General features: G+C 43.0%; 1 protein-coding gene across 9 annotated transcripts in view; it reads left to right on the top strand.

The window, feature by feature from the left end:
- Positions 1-19,011, top strand: part of RFX8 (regulatory factor X8) — a 77,816-nt gene that overhangs the window by 16,127 nt on the left and 42,678 nt on the right. For 4 of the 9 annotated variants that reach the window (XM_055378422.2, XM_031008114.3, XM_063695631.1 and 1 more), the window contains exons 3-4: positions 6,385-6,446; positions 8,148-8,234. The exons of 4 other annotated variants lie outside the window; for them this stretch is intronic. In XM_055378422.2, coding sequence (XP_055234397.2) covers positions 6,385-6,446; positions 8,148-8,234 — 149 coding nt within the window. Of the gene's footprint in view, positions 1-6,384; positions 6,447-8,147; positions 8,235-19,011 lie in introns of those variants that run through there. One more of the 9 variants, XM_063695629.1, reaches the window with a different exon arrangement.

The raw sequence follows: 19,011 nt of genomic DNA, 5'->3' as shown, positions 1-19,011 counted from the left end.
AGAGAATGGAACCAAGTTAGAAAACACTCTTCAGGATATTATCCAGGAGAACTTCTCCAACCTAACAAGGCAGGCCAACATTCAAATTCAGGAAATACAGAGAACACCACAAAGATACTTCTCAAAAGGAGCAACCCAAGACACTTAATTGTCAGATTCACCAAGGTTGAAATGAAGGAAAAAGTGTTAAGGGCAGACAGAGAGAAAGGTCGGGTTACCCACAAAGGGAGGCCCATCAGACTAACAGCTGATCTCTCGGCAGAAACCCTACAAGCCAGAAGAGAGTGGGGGCCAATATTAAACATTCTTAAAGGAAAGAATTTTCAACCCAGAATTTCATATCCAGCCAAACTCAGCTTCATAAGTGAAGGAGAAATAAAATCCTTTGCAGACAAGCAAATGCTGAGAGATTTTGTCACCACGAGGCCTGTCTTACAAGAGCTCCTGAAGGAAGCACTAAACTTGGAAACAAACAACCGGTACCAGTCACTGCAAAAACTTGCCAAATTGTAAAGACCATCAATGCTATGTAGAAACTGCATCAATTAATGGGCAAAATAACCAGCTAACATCATAATGACAGGATCAAATTCACACATAACAATATTAACCTTAAATGTAAATGGACTAAATGCCCCCATTAAAAGACACAGGCTGGCAAATTGGATAAAGAATCATGGCCCATCAGTGTGCTATATTCAGGAGACCCATCTCATGTGCAGAGACACACGTAGGCTCAAAATAAGGGGATGGAGGAAGATCTACCAAGCAAATGCAAAGCGAAAAAACAGCAGGGGTTGCAATCCTTGTCTCTGAGAAAACAGACTTTAAACCAACAAAGATCAAAAGAGACAAAGAAGGCCATTACATAATGGTAAAGAGATCAATTCAACAAGAAGAGCTAACTATCTTAAATATATATGCACCCAATACAGGAGCACCCAGATTCATAAAGCAAGTCCTTAGAGACCTACAAAGAGACTTAGACTCCCACATACCAATAATGGGAGACTTTAACACCCCACTGTCAACTTTAGACAGATCAATGAGCTAGAAGGTTAACAAGGATATCCGGGACCTAAACTCAGCTCTGCACCAAGCAGACCTAATAGACATCTACAGAACTCTCCAGCCCAAATCAACAGAATATACATTCTTCTCAGCACCACATCATGCTTATTCTAAAATTGACCACATAATTGGAAGTAAAGCACTCCTCAGCAAATGTAAAAGAACAGAAATCACAACAAACTGTCTCTTAGACCACAGTGCAATCAAATTAGAACTCAGGAATAAGAAACTCACTCAAAACTGCACAGCTACATGGAAACTGAACAACCTGCTCCTGAATGACTACTGGATAAATAACAAAATGAAGGTAGAAATAGAGATGTTCTTTTTGAAACCAATGAGAACAAAGACACAATGTACCAGAATCTCTGGGACACATTTAAAGTGTGTGTAGAGGGAAATTTATAGCACTAAATGCCCACAAGAGAAAGCAGGAAAGATCTAAAATCGACACCCTAACATCACAATTAAAAGAACTAGAGAAGCAAGAGTAAACAAATTCAAAAGCTAGCAAAAGGCAAGAAATATCTAAGATCAGAGCAGAACTGAAGGAGATAGAGACACAAAAAACCCTTCGAAAAAATCAATGAATCCAAGAGCTGGTTTTTTGAAAAGATCAACAAAATTGATAGACCGCTAGCAAGACTAATAAAGAAGAAAAGAGAGAAGAATCAAATAGATGCAATAAACAATGATAAAGGGGATATCATCACCGATCCCCCAGAAATACAAACTACCATCAGAGAATAGTATAAACACCTCTACGCAAATAAACTAGAAAATCTAGAAGAAATGGATAAATTCCTGGACACATACCCCCTCCCAAGACTAAACCAGGAAGAAGTTGAATCTCTGAATAATAGGTTCTGAAATTGAGGCAATAATTATTGGCCTACCAACCAAAAAAAGTCCAGAGCCAGATGGATTCTACAGCCAAATTCTACCAGAGGTACAAAAAGGAGCTGGTACCATTCCTTCTGAAACTATTCCAATCAGTAGAAAAAGGGAATCTTCCCTAACTCATTTTATGAGGCCATCATCATCCTGATACCAAAGCCTGGCAGAGACAACAAAAAAAAAGATAATTTTAGACCAATATCCCTGATGAACATCGATACGAAAATCCTCAATAAAATACCGGCAAACCGAATCCAGTAGCACATCAAAAAGCTTATCCACTATGATCAAGTCAGCTTCATCCCTGGGCTGCAAGGCTGGTTCAACATACGCAAATCAATAAATGTAACCCATCACATAAACAGAACCAATGACAAAACCACATGATTATCTCAATAGATGCAGAAAAGGTCTTTGGCAAAATTCAACAACCCTTCATGCTAAAAACTCTCAATAAACTAGGTATTGATGGAACGTATCTCAAAATAAGAAGAGCTATTTATGACAAATCCACAGCCAATATCATACTGAATGGGCCAAAAGTGGAAGCATTCCCTTTGAAAAGCAGCACAAGACAAGGATGCCCTCTCTCACCACTCCTATTCAACATAGTGTTGGAAGTTCTGGCCAAGGCAATCAGGCAAGAGAAAGAAATAAAGGGTATTCAATTAGGAAAAGAGGAAGTCAAATTATCCCTGTTTGCAGATGACATGATTGTATATTTAGAAAACCCCATCTTCTCAGCCCAAAATCTCCTTAAGCTGATAAGCAACTTCAGCAAAGTCTCAGGATACAAAATCAATGTGCAAAAATTATAAGCATTCCTATACACCAATTACAGACAGAGAGCCAAATCATGAGTGAACTCCCATTCACAATTGCTACAAAGAGAATAAAATACCTAGGAATACAACTTATAAGGTATGTGAAGGACCTCTTCAAGGAGAACTACAAACCACTGCTCTAGGAAATAAAAGAGGACACAAACAAATGGAAGAACGTTCTATGCTCATAGATAGGAAGAATCAATATCGTGAAAATGGCCATACTGCCCAAGGTAATTTATAGATTCAATGCCATCCCCATCAAGCTACCAATGACTTTCTTCACAGAATTGGAAAAAACTCCTTTAAAGTTCATATGGAACCATAAAGGAGCCTGCATAGCCAAGATAATCCTAAGCCAAAAGAACAAAGCTGGAGGCATCACACTACCTGACTTCAAACTATACTACAAGGCTACAGTAACCAAAACAGCATGGTACTGGTACCAAAACAGATATATAGACCAATGGACCAGAACAGAGGCCTCAGAAATAACACCACACATCTACAACCATCTGATCTTTGACAAACCTGACAAAAACAAGCAATGGGGAAAGCATTCCCTATTTAATAAATGTTGCTATGAAAACTGGCTAACCATATGTAGAAAGCTGAAGCTGGATCCCTTCCTTACACCTTATACAAAAATTAACTCAAGATGGATTAAAGATTTATATGTAAGACCTAAAATGATAAAAACCCTAGAAGAAAACCTAGGCAAGCCAGGCATGGTGGCTCACACCTGTAATCCCAGCACTTTAGGAGGCTGAGGTGGGTGGATCGTCTGAGGTCAGGAGTTCGAGAACAGCCTGGCCAACATAGTGAAACCCCGTCTCTACTAAAAAATACAAAAAATTAGCTGAGTGTGGTGGCGGGTGCCTATAATCCCAGCTACTCAGGAAGCTGAGGCAGCAGAATCGCTTGAACCTGGGAGGCGGAGGTAGCAATGAGCCGAGATTGCGCCATTGCACTCCACGGCAACAAGAGTGAAACTCTGTCTCAAAAAAAAAAAAAAAAAAGAGAAAAGAAAAAAGAAAACCTAGGCAATAGCACTCAGGACATAGGCATGGGCAAAGACTTCATGACTAAAACACCAAAAGCAATGGCAACAAAAGCCAAAATTGACAAATGGGATCTAATTAAACTAAAGAGCTTCTGCACAGCAAAAGAAACTATCATCAGAGTGAACAAGCAATCCACAGAATGGGAGAACATTTTTATAATCTCCCATCTGACAAAGGGCTAATATCCAGAATCTACCAATAACTTAAACAAATTTACAAGAAAAAAACAAACAACCACATCAAAAAGTGGGTAAAGGGTATGAACAGACTCTTCTCAAAAGAAGACATTTATGCAGCCAACAGACACATGAATAAATGCTCATCATCACTGGTTATCAGAGAAATGCAAATCAAAACCACAATGAGATATCATTTTATGCTGGTTAGAATAACGATCATTAAAAAGTCAGGAGAAAACAGATGCTGGAGAGGATGTGGAGAAATAGGAATGCTTTTACACTGTTGGTGGGAGTGTATATTAGTTCAACCATTGTGGAAGACAGTGTGGTGATTCCTCAAGGGTCTAGAACTAGAAATACCATTTGACCCAGCGATCCCATTACTGGGTATATACCCAAAGGATTATAAATCATTCTACTATAAAGACACATGCACACATATGTTTATTATAGCACTATTCACAATAGCAAAGACTTGAAACCAACCCATATGACCATCAATGATAGACTGGATTAGGAAAATGTGGCACATATACACCATGGAATACTATGCAGCCATAAAAAAGATGAGTTCATGTCCTTTGCAGGGACATGGATGATGCTGGAAACCATCATTCTCAGCAAACTATCACAAGGACAGAAAACCAAACACTGCATGTTCTCACTCATAGGTGGGAATTGAACAATGAGAGCACATGAACACAGGGAGGGGAACATCACACACCGGGGCCTGTCGGGGGTCGGGGGCTGGGGCAGTGATAGCATTAGGAGAAATACCTAATGTAAATGACAAGTTGATGGGTGCAGCAAACCAACATGGCACATGTATACATATGTAACAAACCTGCACGTTGTGCACATGTACCCTAGAACTTAAAGGATAATAATAATTTAAAAAGTGAAAATGACTATCACATTAGAAAGAGAGGAAAATGGTAAAATTATAGCATTCTCACAGGTTGGACTATGATGCCAACCTGTGAGCCCAATTATAACTATGGTTCATAATTCCCTGCTTCCAGAGAATTTTTTATGACAAGGGGAAATATCCATGGCATAATGTTGAGGGAAGAAAGTAGAATGCAAAACTGTAGACATGCTAATTGTGTGATGTCAGGTATTAAATATGAAACACAGAGAACACTTACACATATTGGGGCTTTGAAAAAAAGACTGGAAGAAATTACATTGAGGGTTTTTTGTTTTGTTTTGTTTTTGAGACCGAGTTTCACCCTTGTCACCTAGGCTAGAGTGCGATGCACTCTCAGCTCACTGCAACCTCTGCCTCCTGGGTTCATGCCCGGCTAATTTTTGTATTTTTAGTAGAGACGGGTTTTCACCATGTTGACCAGGATGATCTCAAACTCCTGACCTCAGGTGATCAGTCCATCGTGGCCTCCCAAAGTGCTGCGATTACAGGCATGAGTCACCATGGCTGGCCAACATCGAGATTTAAATGGCATTTTCTCCAAGTGATATGTTTTCTTTTCTCTCTCTCTTTTTTTTTTTTTTTTTTTTTTGAGACAGAGTCTTGCTCTGTCACCCAGGCTGGAGTGCAGTGGCATGATCTTGGCTCACTGCAACCTCCGCCTCCTTGGTTCCAGTGATTCTCCTGCCTCAGCCTCCAGAGTAGCTGGGACTACAGGTGTGTGCCACCACGCCTGGCTAAGTTTGTTTGTTTGTTTTGAGATGGAGTCTCGCTCTGTCACCAGGATGGAGTGCAGTGGTGCGATCTCAGCTCACTGCAACCTCCACCTCCCAGGTTCAGCCTCCCTAGTAGCTCCCTGCCTCAGCCTCCTGAGTAGCTGGGACTACAGGCACATGTTACCACGCCCAGCTAATTTTTGTATTTTTAGCAGAGACGGGGTTTCACCATGTTGGCCAGGATGGTCTCAGTCTCTTGACCTCATGATTCGCCTGCCTCAGCCTCCCAAAGTGCTGGGATTACAGGCGTGAGCCACCATGCCCGGCCTTTGTATTTGTAGTAGAGACTGGTTGTAGAGACAGGGTTTTACCATGTTGGCCAGGCTGGTTTTGAACTCCTGACCTCAAGTGATTGGCCTGCCTCAGCCTCCCAAAGTGTTGGGATTACAGGCAGGAGCCACCGTGCCTGGCCTCCAAGTGGTATGTTTTCTTTTTGACACTTGTCTAATTTTTTTCCCCCAAAATTTCATTTACATTTATTTTCTTTATTGTTACCTTATTACTTTATTATTATATTTATTTTCTTTATTGTTTGCTTATTAGAAAAGAGGAAAATGAATATCATTTAAATATTGTAAGATAAAAAATTGGAAGTTTGTTTCTAAGTTTTCAAGTTGCAACTTTAAATCTGGCTTATTCTTTTAGCTTGTGAGATTGGTTTTTCCGGACCTTGGCACCCGGAGGCTGGGCACTAGAGGAAGTGCCAGGTAGGTTTAGAATTTTTGTTTTATTTCAAATGTTAAAAACAAGGATTTGGAAAATCACAAAATGAATGATAAAAAATGCAAAACAAAACAAACTATAAATAACAACTCTTACCAAAGAGTGTCCACAATTCACATTAATTCCCAGTGCCTGAAATCATTGAGTTGGTGCTAGAACCAAACACTGGCCTCTATTTTCTTCGGAATTTTGTTAAAATATGAAGGTTACAATATATTTTTATTGTTCTACAGTTAGGTAAATGTCTTATTCTTGAAATATTTAAATAATTAACACACATCAAATAATGCAACTGTCGCCCAGGCTGGAGTGCAATGCTGCAATCGTTGCTCACTGCAGCCTCAAGCCCCTGGGCTCAAGCAGTCCTTCCACTTCAGCCTCCTGAGTAGCTAGGACTTCAGGTGTGTCCCACCAGGCCTGGCTAGTTTTTAATGTTTTTTAGAGACGAGGTTTTGCTAAATTGCCCAGGTGGGTCTCAAACTCCTGGGCTCAAATGATCCTCCCACTTTGGCCTCCCAAAGCACTGGGATTACAGGCGTGAGCCACCACGTCCGGCCTTGGAACTGTTTTAATTACCCTTTGAACTAAAGTTTCTGTGTTCACCAAATTAGCATATTTGAATTATATTCCAGAGGTGCAGTCCCGAGGCTATATTACTTTTCTTTTTTTTTTTTTTGAGACGGAGTTTCACCCTTGTTGCCCAGGCTGGAGTGTAATGGCATGATCATGGCTCACTGCAACCTCCGCCTCCCAGATTCAAGCGATTCTCCTGCCTCAGCCTCCCGAGTAGCTGGGATTACAGGCGCCTGCCACCATGCCCGGCTTATTTTTTGTATTTTTAGTAGATACAGGATTTTATCATGTTGGCCAGGCTGGTCTCAAACTCCTGACCTCAGGTGATCCACCCGTCTCAGCCTCCCAAAGTGCTGAGATTACAGGCGTGAGCCACCGCGCCCAGCCCCAAGGTTGTATTTCTAATGTGAAAAGAAATTCCAGTATTATCGAGTGCCTTGTGTCATAATTGTCACTCAATTATTATTGCTATTTGTTGCTTGTTTTAAATTGCGAGGGGAAATCAGTGAGAAGACATTGAACCCAAATTAGGAAAGGGGGCTGCCACTCACCAAGAAATTGAAGACAGTGGAAGTGTTTGCCAAACCTAATATTGGGCAATAATTAACTAGAAAAAATTTTGTCTTAAGCCGGGACAAGCTGCTATAGTCCCCTGGGCTTAGCGGAGGAAGGTCTGGGCTGCAGAGAAGGCTCTTGGCTTCCTTCCTGGGTTTCTGACAACTTCAGTGGAGGGAACCTTGGTGTCATTTTCCCTTCACCTGAAAAAGGTTAATGGGTGCTGGGGGGTGGGGGGGCAGTGGCTGAGGGGACAGGGCAGGGAACAGGAGGCTTTCCCTATCACATCTCTCTAAGATTAGTGTGTCCTGCATCAGGCAAGCAGAGGAGAGCCTCCACAAGCCTATTTCAAGGCTGATATGTGTGAAAGTGTATGAAGTTGCCTGTCTACATAACAGAGCTTGGTCAGACTGAAGGATTAGCTTTTCTAGAGAAATGCAGCCAATGCTAAAACCTGGAGAAGAACTCCAAGTCTTCATTAGTTCACCTATTCTCTGCCTTCCATAAAGCATGTCAGTAGTTAGACATAAATTTAAAGACAACCTTTATTTTTCCAGGTATCATTATGATGGAATCTGTATCAAGAAAAGCTCTTTCTTCTATGCCCAGTATTGCTACCTGATAGGTGAAAAAAGGTATCACAGGTTAGTAGCTATCATTTTGGTACTTTGGTCTTGGGTCACAAGCCTGGTGAATGTTAGAACAATTCAGGCCAAGTGTGGTGGCTCACACCTGTAATCCCAACACTTTGGGAGGCTGGGGCAGAAGAAACGCTTGAGTTGAGTTCAGTAGTTCAAGACCAGCCTGGGCAACATGGCAAAACTCCATCTCTACTAAAAAATACAAAAGTTAGCCAGGCATGGTGTTGTGCACCGGTAGTCTCAGCTACTCGAGAGGCTGAGGTGGGAGGATCACCTGAGCCTGACAAGGTCCAGGCTGCAGTGAGCTGTGATTGCGTCACTGCATTCCAGCCTGGGTGACAGAGTGAGACCCTGTCTCAAAATAGTAATAATAATAATAAATAAATAAAAGAACCATTCATATTTTAGTTGTATCTAACTGACTTTTTGGTTGTTCTGTCTTTAAGTCCTCCTTAAGGAAACACACATATCACATTAACATTTAACCAATGTCCCTTTGTCAGCCTCTGGCAATGTCATTGGCCAGAGAAATCCATTTCTGGTTCATTTCCTTAGACATTTCTCATTTTGACTGTCATCCAGTTGCCAAAGCCATTTTTCACCGAGTCTATCCTTCTCAACCTTTCTGCAAAATTTGACACAATTGGGCACCTCTCTCAAAGCTTCCTTTAGCCCTCAGGACTGTGTCATCCAACCCCCACCAGCCCTGAATCCTCGGTCTCCTGCTCTTTCCCTTCTCCATTAAGCTTAGGCTTTCCGTGAGATCTCATCTTGATAATCGCCATTACTCTTCCTACTGTTTGGCCCCAGACATCTCATCCTTTTTTGTCTTTCACTATGGCCTCCTGCAGGTAGATGACTCCTGAACCCTTCTCACCGGTCCTGACCTTGCCCACCTCCTAGGCATTCCTCCCTGGCTCTCTACTGGACATTTCCACTTAGATGACCCATTGGTACCTCACACTCAACATATGGAAATCTAAATTTAGCCTCTTCCTCCAAATTGTCTCTGCCCCGTGATTTTCTTAGTTCAATCTTGATACCAACAGATAGAACCTATACAAAGTGTCACCCCAAAGCCACCCCTGACCCCTGTGGGTCACAAAGCCTTGTTAACTTTTCTCTTTAAGTTCTCCTGAACTCACTCTTTTTGATAACCCATATCTCCTTTAATCCTTTGTTATCTTACACTGAAATTATTTCCAGTGATCCCATATGGCCTCCCCCTCCTCAGCCTCTCCCTGCTCTAAACACAGCTACCAGATGAATCCTCCTAAAATTCTACATTTGCTTTGTGTCTTTCCTGCTCAGAAACACGTGAGTGCTTGTTCTTACCTCCTGGATAAAGGCCAACCCTAGGCTGGTGTTAGCCAAGTTTCTTCTGACTCCACTTTCCAGCCGTGTTGCCTATTTCTCCCCAATATCAACCATAATTTAAGCCACACTCACTTTTCCCTGAACATATCAAATGCAGTCCACCTTTGCTCCCACCATCCAACCTTCCATAGTGCCATTTCTTTTTTTTTTTTTTTTTTTGAGACGGAGTCTCGCTTTGTCACCCAGGCTGGAGTGCAGTGGCGCAATCTCGGCTCACTGCAAGCTCCGCCTCCCAGGTTCACGCCATTCTCCTGCCTCAGCCTCCTGAGTAGCTGGGACTACAGGCACCCGCCACCACGCCCGGCTAATTTTTTGTATTTTTAGTAGAGACGGGGTTTCACCGTGTTAGCCAGGATGGTCTCGATCTCTTGACCTCGTGATCCGCCCGCCTCGGCCTCCCAAAGTGCTGGGATTACAGGCGTGAGCCACCGCGCCCGGCCCCCATAGTGCCATTTCTTTTTGTCTCTGTCTAATGGGACCTTCCTGAATCCCATCCATACCTTCTGGACATACCTCAGAGACCACCTGCCCCATGCATGGGACCATCCCCAACAATGCCAGCTACAGGAAAGCTCTTTCTTCCACTTCTTCATGCTGACCACTGTCCATCCATACAACCAGCATTCCTGCTCTTTGAGCCTTCTTTGGCATAAAAAGATGACCATATGTCCAAGTAGCCAAGGACAATATCAATTTCACTTGGAGCCCTGCATAATTATTAACTGTGCTCCTTTCACTCTCAAAGGTGTTCTAGTTTGAACAATAAATTAAAATGAATTATATGGTCACCTTTGGTATAAAGCATCCTATGTATGAGGCAGCTGCTGTGGTAGAGAGATGAGGAGCCTCCAGTATGGGTAAGACAGGGACCCTTTTCTCTGATAGCTGAAGAGGGAGGTTAAGATGTCCATTTACTTTGATCCTCAAATATAACATGACGAGTGTCAGAAATGTACAAAAGGTACCATAAGAACTCAAAGATGTGGAGCACACATTTTGGGTAGGGGATCATGAAGGGCCTACAAGGGCGTTGAGCTTTGAGTGAAGCAATGAAGAACAGATTAGAATTTTGACAGGTGGTGTTGGAGAAGGAGGCAGGAGTGCAGAGGACATCCAGGCTTAGGGGAGCAAAGATAAAGGTACATGAAGGCATGGGCTTCGTCCTGTACAGGCATGCATGGAGCTCTAGTAGAAGAAGATGAATCTGGAGGGAAGTTCAGGGGGACTAGATTACCAGGCTGGGCAGTGGGGGGTGTCCACAAGTCCTTTGGAGGCTTCCTTTGAGAAATAGGGTGGAATATCCACAAGGGCAGAAACCATGGAGCTTTGTTTGTTTCTGTCCTGCTGTGGTTTGAATGTTTGTGTCCTTCCAAAATTCACATTGAACCTGATCCCCAATGCAACAATATTAAGAGGTGGGGCCTTTCCAAGATGATTAGGCCATGAAGGCTCCACCCTCATGAATGGGATTAATAACCTTGTAAAAGAGGCTTCAGAGAGCTAGCTGGCCCTTTCGTCTCTTCTGCCATGTGAGGGCACAGTGTTCATCTCTGTCATCCTTCTGCCTTCTGCCATGTGAGGATGTAGCAACAAGGTACCATCTTAGAAGCCAAGAGCAAGAACTGGAGGTTGTTATGTTAAGTTAAATAAGCCAGACACGAAAGACAAATATTGCGTGTTCTCACTCATAGGAGAGAGCTAAAATAAGTTTATCTTGTGGAGGCAAAGAGTAGAATAGTGGTTACTAGAGGCTGGAGAGAATAGGGAGGAATGAAAGATGGGTTAATGGTTAATGGATATCAACATATGGTTAAACAGAAGGAATAAGTTCTAGTATTTGATAGCCCAGTGGGGTGACTATAGTTAATGATATATTATGTATTTCAAAATATCTAGAAGATTTGAAATGTTCCCAACACAAAGAAATAATAAGTGTTTAAGGTAACAGATATGCTAAACACCCTGATGCATGTATCACAGTATCACATGTACCCCATAAATGTATACAATTAGTATGTTAAAAAAGAAGAAGAAGAAGCGAAGAGCAAACTTTTACCAGACACCAAATCTGCCTGCACCATGATCTTGGACTTCCCAGCCTCCAGAACTGTGAGAAATAAACTTCTTTTGTTTATAAAGTACCCAGTCTAAGGTATTTTGTTACAGCTGCAGGAACAAGGACATATTCCCAGAGTGGGCACTGAAATAGCTATTGGAGAACTGAAAATTCAGCATTGCGGTTTAAGAAGAATAGTTGGGAAAGGAGAGGGTGACGAGCCTGGAGATGGCCCCAGGGCTGCTGCCGTTGTTCAGATTTGCACTGGAATCAGACAGGAGGCAGGTCTGAGAGACCTCTTAGAGGCAGGGTCTTCAGGATCCGGCAGTTGGTTGAGTCAGTGTAGTAGAAGGGAGCAGAGATGATTCAGTCAAGCCTGTCCCACCTAAACCTCAAACTCAACCTCAAATAAAGTCACTGTGTTCTGCGCCAAACCAGCTCTTCCTCTTACATCTCTTATTCATCTCTTAGTCACAGGGATGGAAAAGTGACATTGGCAAAAATAGAGAAGCTAGGAAAAGGAATAGCTATAATGAGAGATTTATTTTAGTGACTGTTAGAACGTCCCTGGTGCGAATTTGTTCTCTCACTTGCTGATCTGTAGGCTCCTGAAAGGCTGGGTGTAGATCCTGCATTCCATTGTGTGCCCACCCACCCCCAACCCCTGGCACCTAGCAGTCAGTTAACTAACAGACAATTTGGAGAGCCCTGCACGCTCCAGGAAAACAAGTAACTAGGCAGGCACTCGGCACTCAGAGGGGAGAGACCATTAGCGTCCCGGGGACTCTGTTTGTTTCCGATGTCACAGAGAGAGGGGCTAGGAGTGGCCTTTGTTGGGGAAGGAAGATAGGCTTTATCATCGGTGAGGAAGAGGAGGACTGCTAGAGGACAAAGATAAAGGCAAGAGTGACATCGGCTGGTCATGAGATAAGCCCAGCAACAGGTGCTTTTCATGTACTCTATGCTCAGCATATACTTAATAATTGATCAACTTGGCCGGGAGCAGTGGCTCAGGCCTGTAATCCCAGCACTTTGGGAGGCCAAGGCGAGTGGATCACGAGGTCAGGAGATCGAGACCAGCCTGGCCAACATACTGAAGCCCCATCTCTACCACAAATACAAAAATTAGCCAGATGTGGTGGCACGTGCCTGTAGTCCCAGCTACTTGGGAGGCTGAGGCAGCAGAATCGCTTGAACCTGGGAGGTGGAGGCTGCAATGAGCCGAGATCGCGCCACTGCACTCCAGCCTGGGAGACAGAGTGAGATACCATCTCAAAAAGAATAACAAAAAACCAAAACAAACAAAAGTAATAGATCAACTTTAAAGTCTTGGCCAACTAAGAGATTTTTTTTTTTAAAGCATTAAGATTTAAGGATAACTTCACTGCCAATGCCACGTTCAGAACATACTAAAAGTGTATTTTAGAAAGCACAAGTGTAAGAAATGGTACACTGTTGTTAATGAGCTGTACTGATGAAAAGTGTCTATTTTATTATATAAGGACCTGTGTGACAAATTCCTCTTAAAAATTAGGTCTCAAAATAAATAAGTTTATCTCTCTGGTTTTCAGGTAATGAAAACTCTATAACTCGTCTGCCATTTACTTATTTGTTCATTCATTTGAGTTCCTACAATAAGTCAGGCCTGTTCTAGCTACTGGTGATATAGCAGTGAACAAGATAAACAAGGTCTCTCCTTTTATTAGCTTAGTTAGGAAAAAAGAATAAAAAAGGACAATAGACCAGGCATAGTGGCTCCTGCCTGTAATCCCAGCACTTTGGGAGGCCAACATGGGCAGATTGTTTGAGTTCAGGAGTTCGAGACCAGCCTGGGCAATAAAGCAAGACCCTCATCTCTTCAAAAAATATAAAATTAAAAGTGTTATATTTAATATATATTTATATATAAATATTAGCTGGGCATGGTGGTGCACTTGTGGTCCCAGCTATTCAGGAAGCTGAGGTGGGAGAGTAACATGAGCCCGGGAGGTCAAGGCTGCAGTGAGCTATGATCACGCCACTGCACTCCAGCCTGTGCTACAGAGCAAGACCCTGTCTCAAAAAAAAAGGAACAATCGTGAGATGTGGCCTGAAGACAATACAGTGGAGCCATGGAGCGGCCTCCCCGAGACAATACCATTTGAACAGAGTGCCAGTCAAGGAGCCAAGTGAAGATCTGGAACAAGCATTCCAGGCAGAGGAAAGGGCTGTGCAAAAGGCCTGAGGCAGAGATTAGTTCAAGGAGCAAGAAAGTTGAGGGTGGACTTCAATGGGTGAGCAGAGGGAGGAGAGGAACCTGAACACAGAGGTGAGGTAGAGGTTAGAGAGACTAGGGAGAGGCTTTTGAGGCAGCCCTGGAAGAAACAGCCCATTGAGATGAATGACTTAAATAATTTTAATTCTCCCAAGAGGCAGCAGCACACTATGCAATACTACATGTGGATAAGAGCAGAGACTGGAACAGACTGCCTGGCTCTACCACTAGTAAGCTGTGTGATCTTAGGCAGGTCACTCAATCTCTCTGTGTCTCAGTTTCCTCATCCATTAATTAAGGATAACAGTATCTACTTCATGGGACTGTTGTGAGATTACATTAATTAATACAGGGAAAATGCTTAGTGCAGCATCTGGCACACAGTAAACATTCAGTAGGGCTCCTAAGCATATTGATCTGTACTTTGATATATTTATTTTATCATGTCTGCATGATTTTTTCATGTTATTCATATATTATTTTTACTCTAGTTATTGTATTTTTCAGTTGCATAATTTCCACTTGATTCTTTTGTATGACTTATATGACTTTGCTGAGGTTTTCAATTTTTTCATTTGTTTCAAGAGAATTCACAATTATTTGTTGGAGCATTTTTATAATGACTGCTTGAAAATCCTTGTCAGATAATTCAACATCTGATTCGCCTCAGTCTTGGCATCAGTTGATTGTCTTTTCTCATTCAAATGGTGACTTACCTGGTCTTTGGGATTATGGGTGAGTTTGCATTGTATCCTGGGTATTTTGGTTATGTTAGGAGACTCTTGATCCTATTTAAATCTTCTGTTTTAGACAGAAGGCAGTCGCCCTGTTTAGGTTTAATGTGTAGGTTCTGGCCTACTTTTATAGGCTGTGGGTCCAATGCCAGCTCAGTTTCCTGAGCCTTTGCATGCTATTCTTGTCTGCTTCATTCTTCTGGCACTGCTGAGACTTCTGATTAATCCCTACTGGTGCCACCTGCAGGGGCTCAACCCACTTCCATGGGCCACTTTCTGTGGAGAGTGGGGAGAGCCAGAGTGGCTGGGCCTGGGTCTCCTTATGCCCCTTGGTGTAAGGAGGGAGGCATCAGGCTCTGCCAGTGTTGTCATGTGGGGAGCATGACCTGCCATTTCAGTGCTCCACATGTGGAATGGGCATTGAATTGACCCACGGCTTCACTACTGTGCATGCAGGTGGACAGTAGTGACCCTACATACACATACCCAGAGCACTGGCAGGCAGGCTGATCCTGATCCGGACTGCCAGTGCTCTGGGTGTGGGTGTATGGAGCGTGGAGGTCAGTCTACCAGAACTCTGAAGCTGCTACTGTGGGCAGATGGGTCACCAGTCCATGCCCTGGTTGTGGAAAGAGGGTTGCAGCCCCCTACTAGGTCTCCACTGGACTTCCCTTCCCTTTCCTAGTCCTTTGGCCAGAGTGCAGGCTTTTCTTTGGATTTTATGCCTACGCCTATTGACGTAACAGACTGTGTTGCACATTTCTCCAGTGCTCAGTCCAGGGGTGTGTGGAAGACAAAAAGAAAACCCAGGGAACCCACCACATTGTCATTTCTCTACTTCTGTCATCTCTACCCAGTCTACCTTCTTCTTTCCAGCTTTCAGAGCTCTTCTATCCTTGTCTGTAGAATAATTTCCAAATATGTAGTTGTATTAGATGCAGGAAAGGAAGGTGAATCTACACCACCTTGTTCCCTGTACATGATTTGTAATACAAGCTACCACAGATACTTTTTGAAAACAAACCATATATACATTAGGAACCAATATTACTAGTGAGTGGAATGCTTGATTATATGATTGTGCCTAATACTTCAAAATATGATCAGTCAAAATACGATGGTGGAGACTTCTGGTTGGGACAAGATGAACCTATTTCTCCATGTCCCTCCACACTAAGCACAACTGTAAACCCTGGAAATAATGCAAGAGGCAACCAAAGGAAAACTCCGAAAGGTGGTGATAAGAGAGTGAGCTGGTTTGGGACCCAGGACTGTACAATCAGCACTGCAGCAGAGCATCTTGCATCCCCCGCCCTGCACCCTGAAACCCAGACTCAATGTTTCCCAAGCCTGACGTAGGAAGAGAAGGCAACCCAGGTAGATTCATTCTTCCTTCCTTGAGTTGCTCTAATAATATCAGGCAAAATAATTTTGGGGGTGGTTAATAGAGAAAATACTCTCCTTCCTTCCTGGGTCTGAGACACCCCCTTTCTACCAAGAGATACTGAGGGTGTGAGCCGATCTGCCTAGAGAGACCCAGCTTCAACAAGCCTCTTGGTCCAGGAAGCCTCTTTGTTCTGCAGCCTGACTGACACTCTTCCGCTCCCCAGAGGCCGCCAGGAGCATCAGTAGGAGGAGCACCTCCCTCATGGAGAGAAGTCCCAAGGTCTAGCCTGGGGAAACCCTTCTCCCTCCTCAGGTAGCACCAGCAGGAACCAGTGGGAGGCCCAGAGGCACCAGATAAACCGAGCAGGCTGAAACAACACCACAAAGGCTCTGAAAATTAAGCTTTTGAAAACAAAAAACAAAGGAAAAAAAAAACCCTGGAAGCAGGCAGAAAAATAACACATTACCTATAACAGTGATTTGAATGGCAACACATTTATCATTGAAACCACCAAGAAAGCCAGAAGGAAGTGGCACAAAAGGTTTCAAGGGCTGAGATAAGAACTGTCAACCACAATTTCTACATCCAGCAAATTTATTTTCAGGAATGAAAGGGAAATAAAAATATTCCCAGGCAAAGAAAAACCAAAAAAATTTGCCACTAGCTGACTCACCCTTAGAGATCAGCTAAAGAAAGTTTTTCAAAGAGAAAGGAAATGATAATAGAAGGAATGTTGGAGTATCAGAAGAGAAAAAACAATGGGAAGAGCAGAAATATGGGATACATACAATACACTGTCCTTTGCATCACAAGTTCTATGAATCATGTTTGATGAAACAAAAATCAGGCCTCCATCTGGTACTTGAGACAATGATATTTAAAAGTGGGGAAGGTAGAGAGGCCTAAATGGAAAAAAGATTTCCACAGCTCACTCAAAGTGGTGAAACATCACCAACAACAGACTGTGGTGAGTCACACGTGTCTATTGTAATACTCATGTGACCACTATGAGAACTATACCAAGAGATGTACTCAAAAATACTACAATTAAATCAAGATAGAGTCCTCAACGCTGTTTAATCCTCAGAAAGGCAAGAAAAGAGAAATAGAAGAGTAAGAACCAAAGGAAATAGAAAACAAGTAATAAAATGGCAGACTTAAGTGCTAACATACCAAGAATTCCCTTAAATGTAAATTATCTTATATAATCAGCCAAAAGACAAGACTGGCAGAGTGAATTTAAAAAGAAAAAAATGACTCAAGTATGTACTGTTGCCAAGAAACTCACTTCAAATTCAGTGACATAGGCAGGTTGAAAGTAAATGGATGGAAAAGATGTAACATGCAAACATTAATCCACAGATAGCAGGAGTGGCTATGTTCATATCTAATAAAGCAGACTTCAGAGCAAAGAAAATTACTAGGGACAAAAAGGGACTGACTTAGTCCATTTTCTGTTGCTTATAACAGGATAGCTGAAACTAGGTAATTTATGAGGAAAATGAATTTATTTCTTACAGTTATGAAGGCTGAGAAGTCTAAGTTCAAGGGGCCACATCCGGTGAGGGCCTTCTTGCTAACAGGGACCCTCTACAGAGTCCCGAGGTGGCCCAGGACATCACATGGCAAGGGGGCTGAGTGTGCTGGCTCAGGTCTCTTCCTCTTTTACAAAGCCACCAGTCTCATTCCCATGATAACCCATTAATCCATGAATCCATGAATTCTTAAGGGCAGGGCCCTCAAGACCAAATCACCTACCTCTTAAAGGCCTCACTTGTCAATACTGCCACATTGAGGATTAAATTTCAACACAAGGGCTGGGCGCGGTGGCTCACGCCTGTAATCCCAGCACTTTGGAAGGCCGAGGCAGGCGGATCATGAGGTCAGAAGATCAAGACCATCCTGGCTAACACGGTGAAACCCCGTCTCTACTAAAAATACAAAAACAAAATTAGCCGGCCGTGGTGGCGGGCGCCTGTAGTCCCAGCTACTCGGGAGGCTGAGGCAGGAGAATGTCATGAACCTGGGAGGCAGAGCTTGCAGTGAGCCAAGATCGTGCCACTGCACTCCAGCCTGGGCGACAGAGCAAGACTCTGTCTCAAAAAAAAAAAAAAAAAAAAAAATTTCAACATGGGTTTCAGAGGGGACAAATATTCAAACCATAACAAGGACCTTATATAATGATAAAAGGATCAATCCCCCAGGAAGACATAACCATCCTAAATGTGTGCACACTGAACAATCAAACTGCCCTTTCTTTTTCTCGAGTAACGCTGGAGCCGTACTTCAGTGAATTCAGGTTATTCTAGCAAATCTCACCACTGCGCTAGGGATCTCCAGGACCACCTCCACTTGCAGAGATCCAGTAGAAGGACTCACAGGACTTAGCATTTAATTGTACGCATGGCTAAGATTTATGACAGTGACACTGTAAAGATACCCAGGATCATGATGGAAAAAGAGGCAGAGTCTGGTGGAACCCTTGTGAGGCTTCCTGTGTGCTCTCCCCTCCCCCATGAGGGATCATACAAAGTTCACTCCTCCCCCAGCAATGAAATGCAGCAACATGTGTTTGAGGTTTCTTCCCAGGGAAGCCCGTTAGCGACTCGGCACCCAAAGTTTTTATTGAAAGCTGGTCACATAAGCACCCTATGTCTAGCACATGCCAACATTATAGACTCCTAAAAGGAAAGCAGGTGTTCAGCATAAACCATATTGTTTGTACATTCTAGGCACAGGGAGCCACTCTTATCAGCTAACGGTTGACTGGGAACACTCCAAGAGCCAAGTTCCCAGACCCTAGCCGAGGGCCAAACTTGGCAGCAGAGCTTTCTACGAGAGCAGTCTCAGGCCTGCAGTGTTATCTCTTTTCTGCACAGCTGCATAACCCTGTGGATATGCTTTAAAAAAAACATTGACTTGGACTCTTTAAACGGGTGAATTGTATGGTATATGAATTATCTCTCAATGAG

Source organism: Gorilla gorilla, chromosome 12 (assembly GCF_029281585.2).
Source record: "Gorilla gorilla gorilla isolate KB3781 chromosome 12, NHGRI_mGorGor1-v2.1_pri, whole genome shotgun sequence".
Lineage (NCBI taxonomy): Eukaryota > Metazoa > Chordata > Mammalia > Primates > Hominidae > Gorilla > Gorilla gorilla.
The sequence above is the reverse complement of the archived record's forward strand: the minus strand, read 5'-3'. Positions and strand labels throughout refer to the sequence as shown.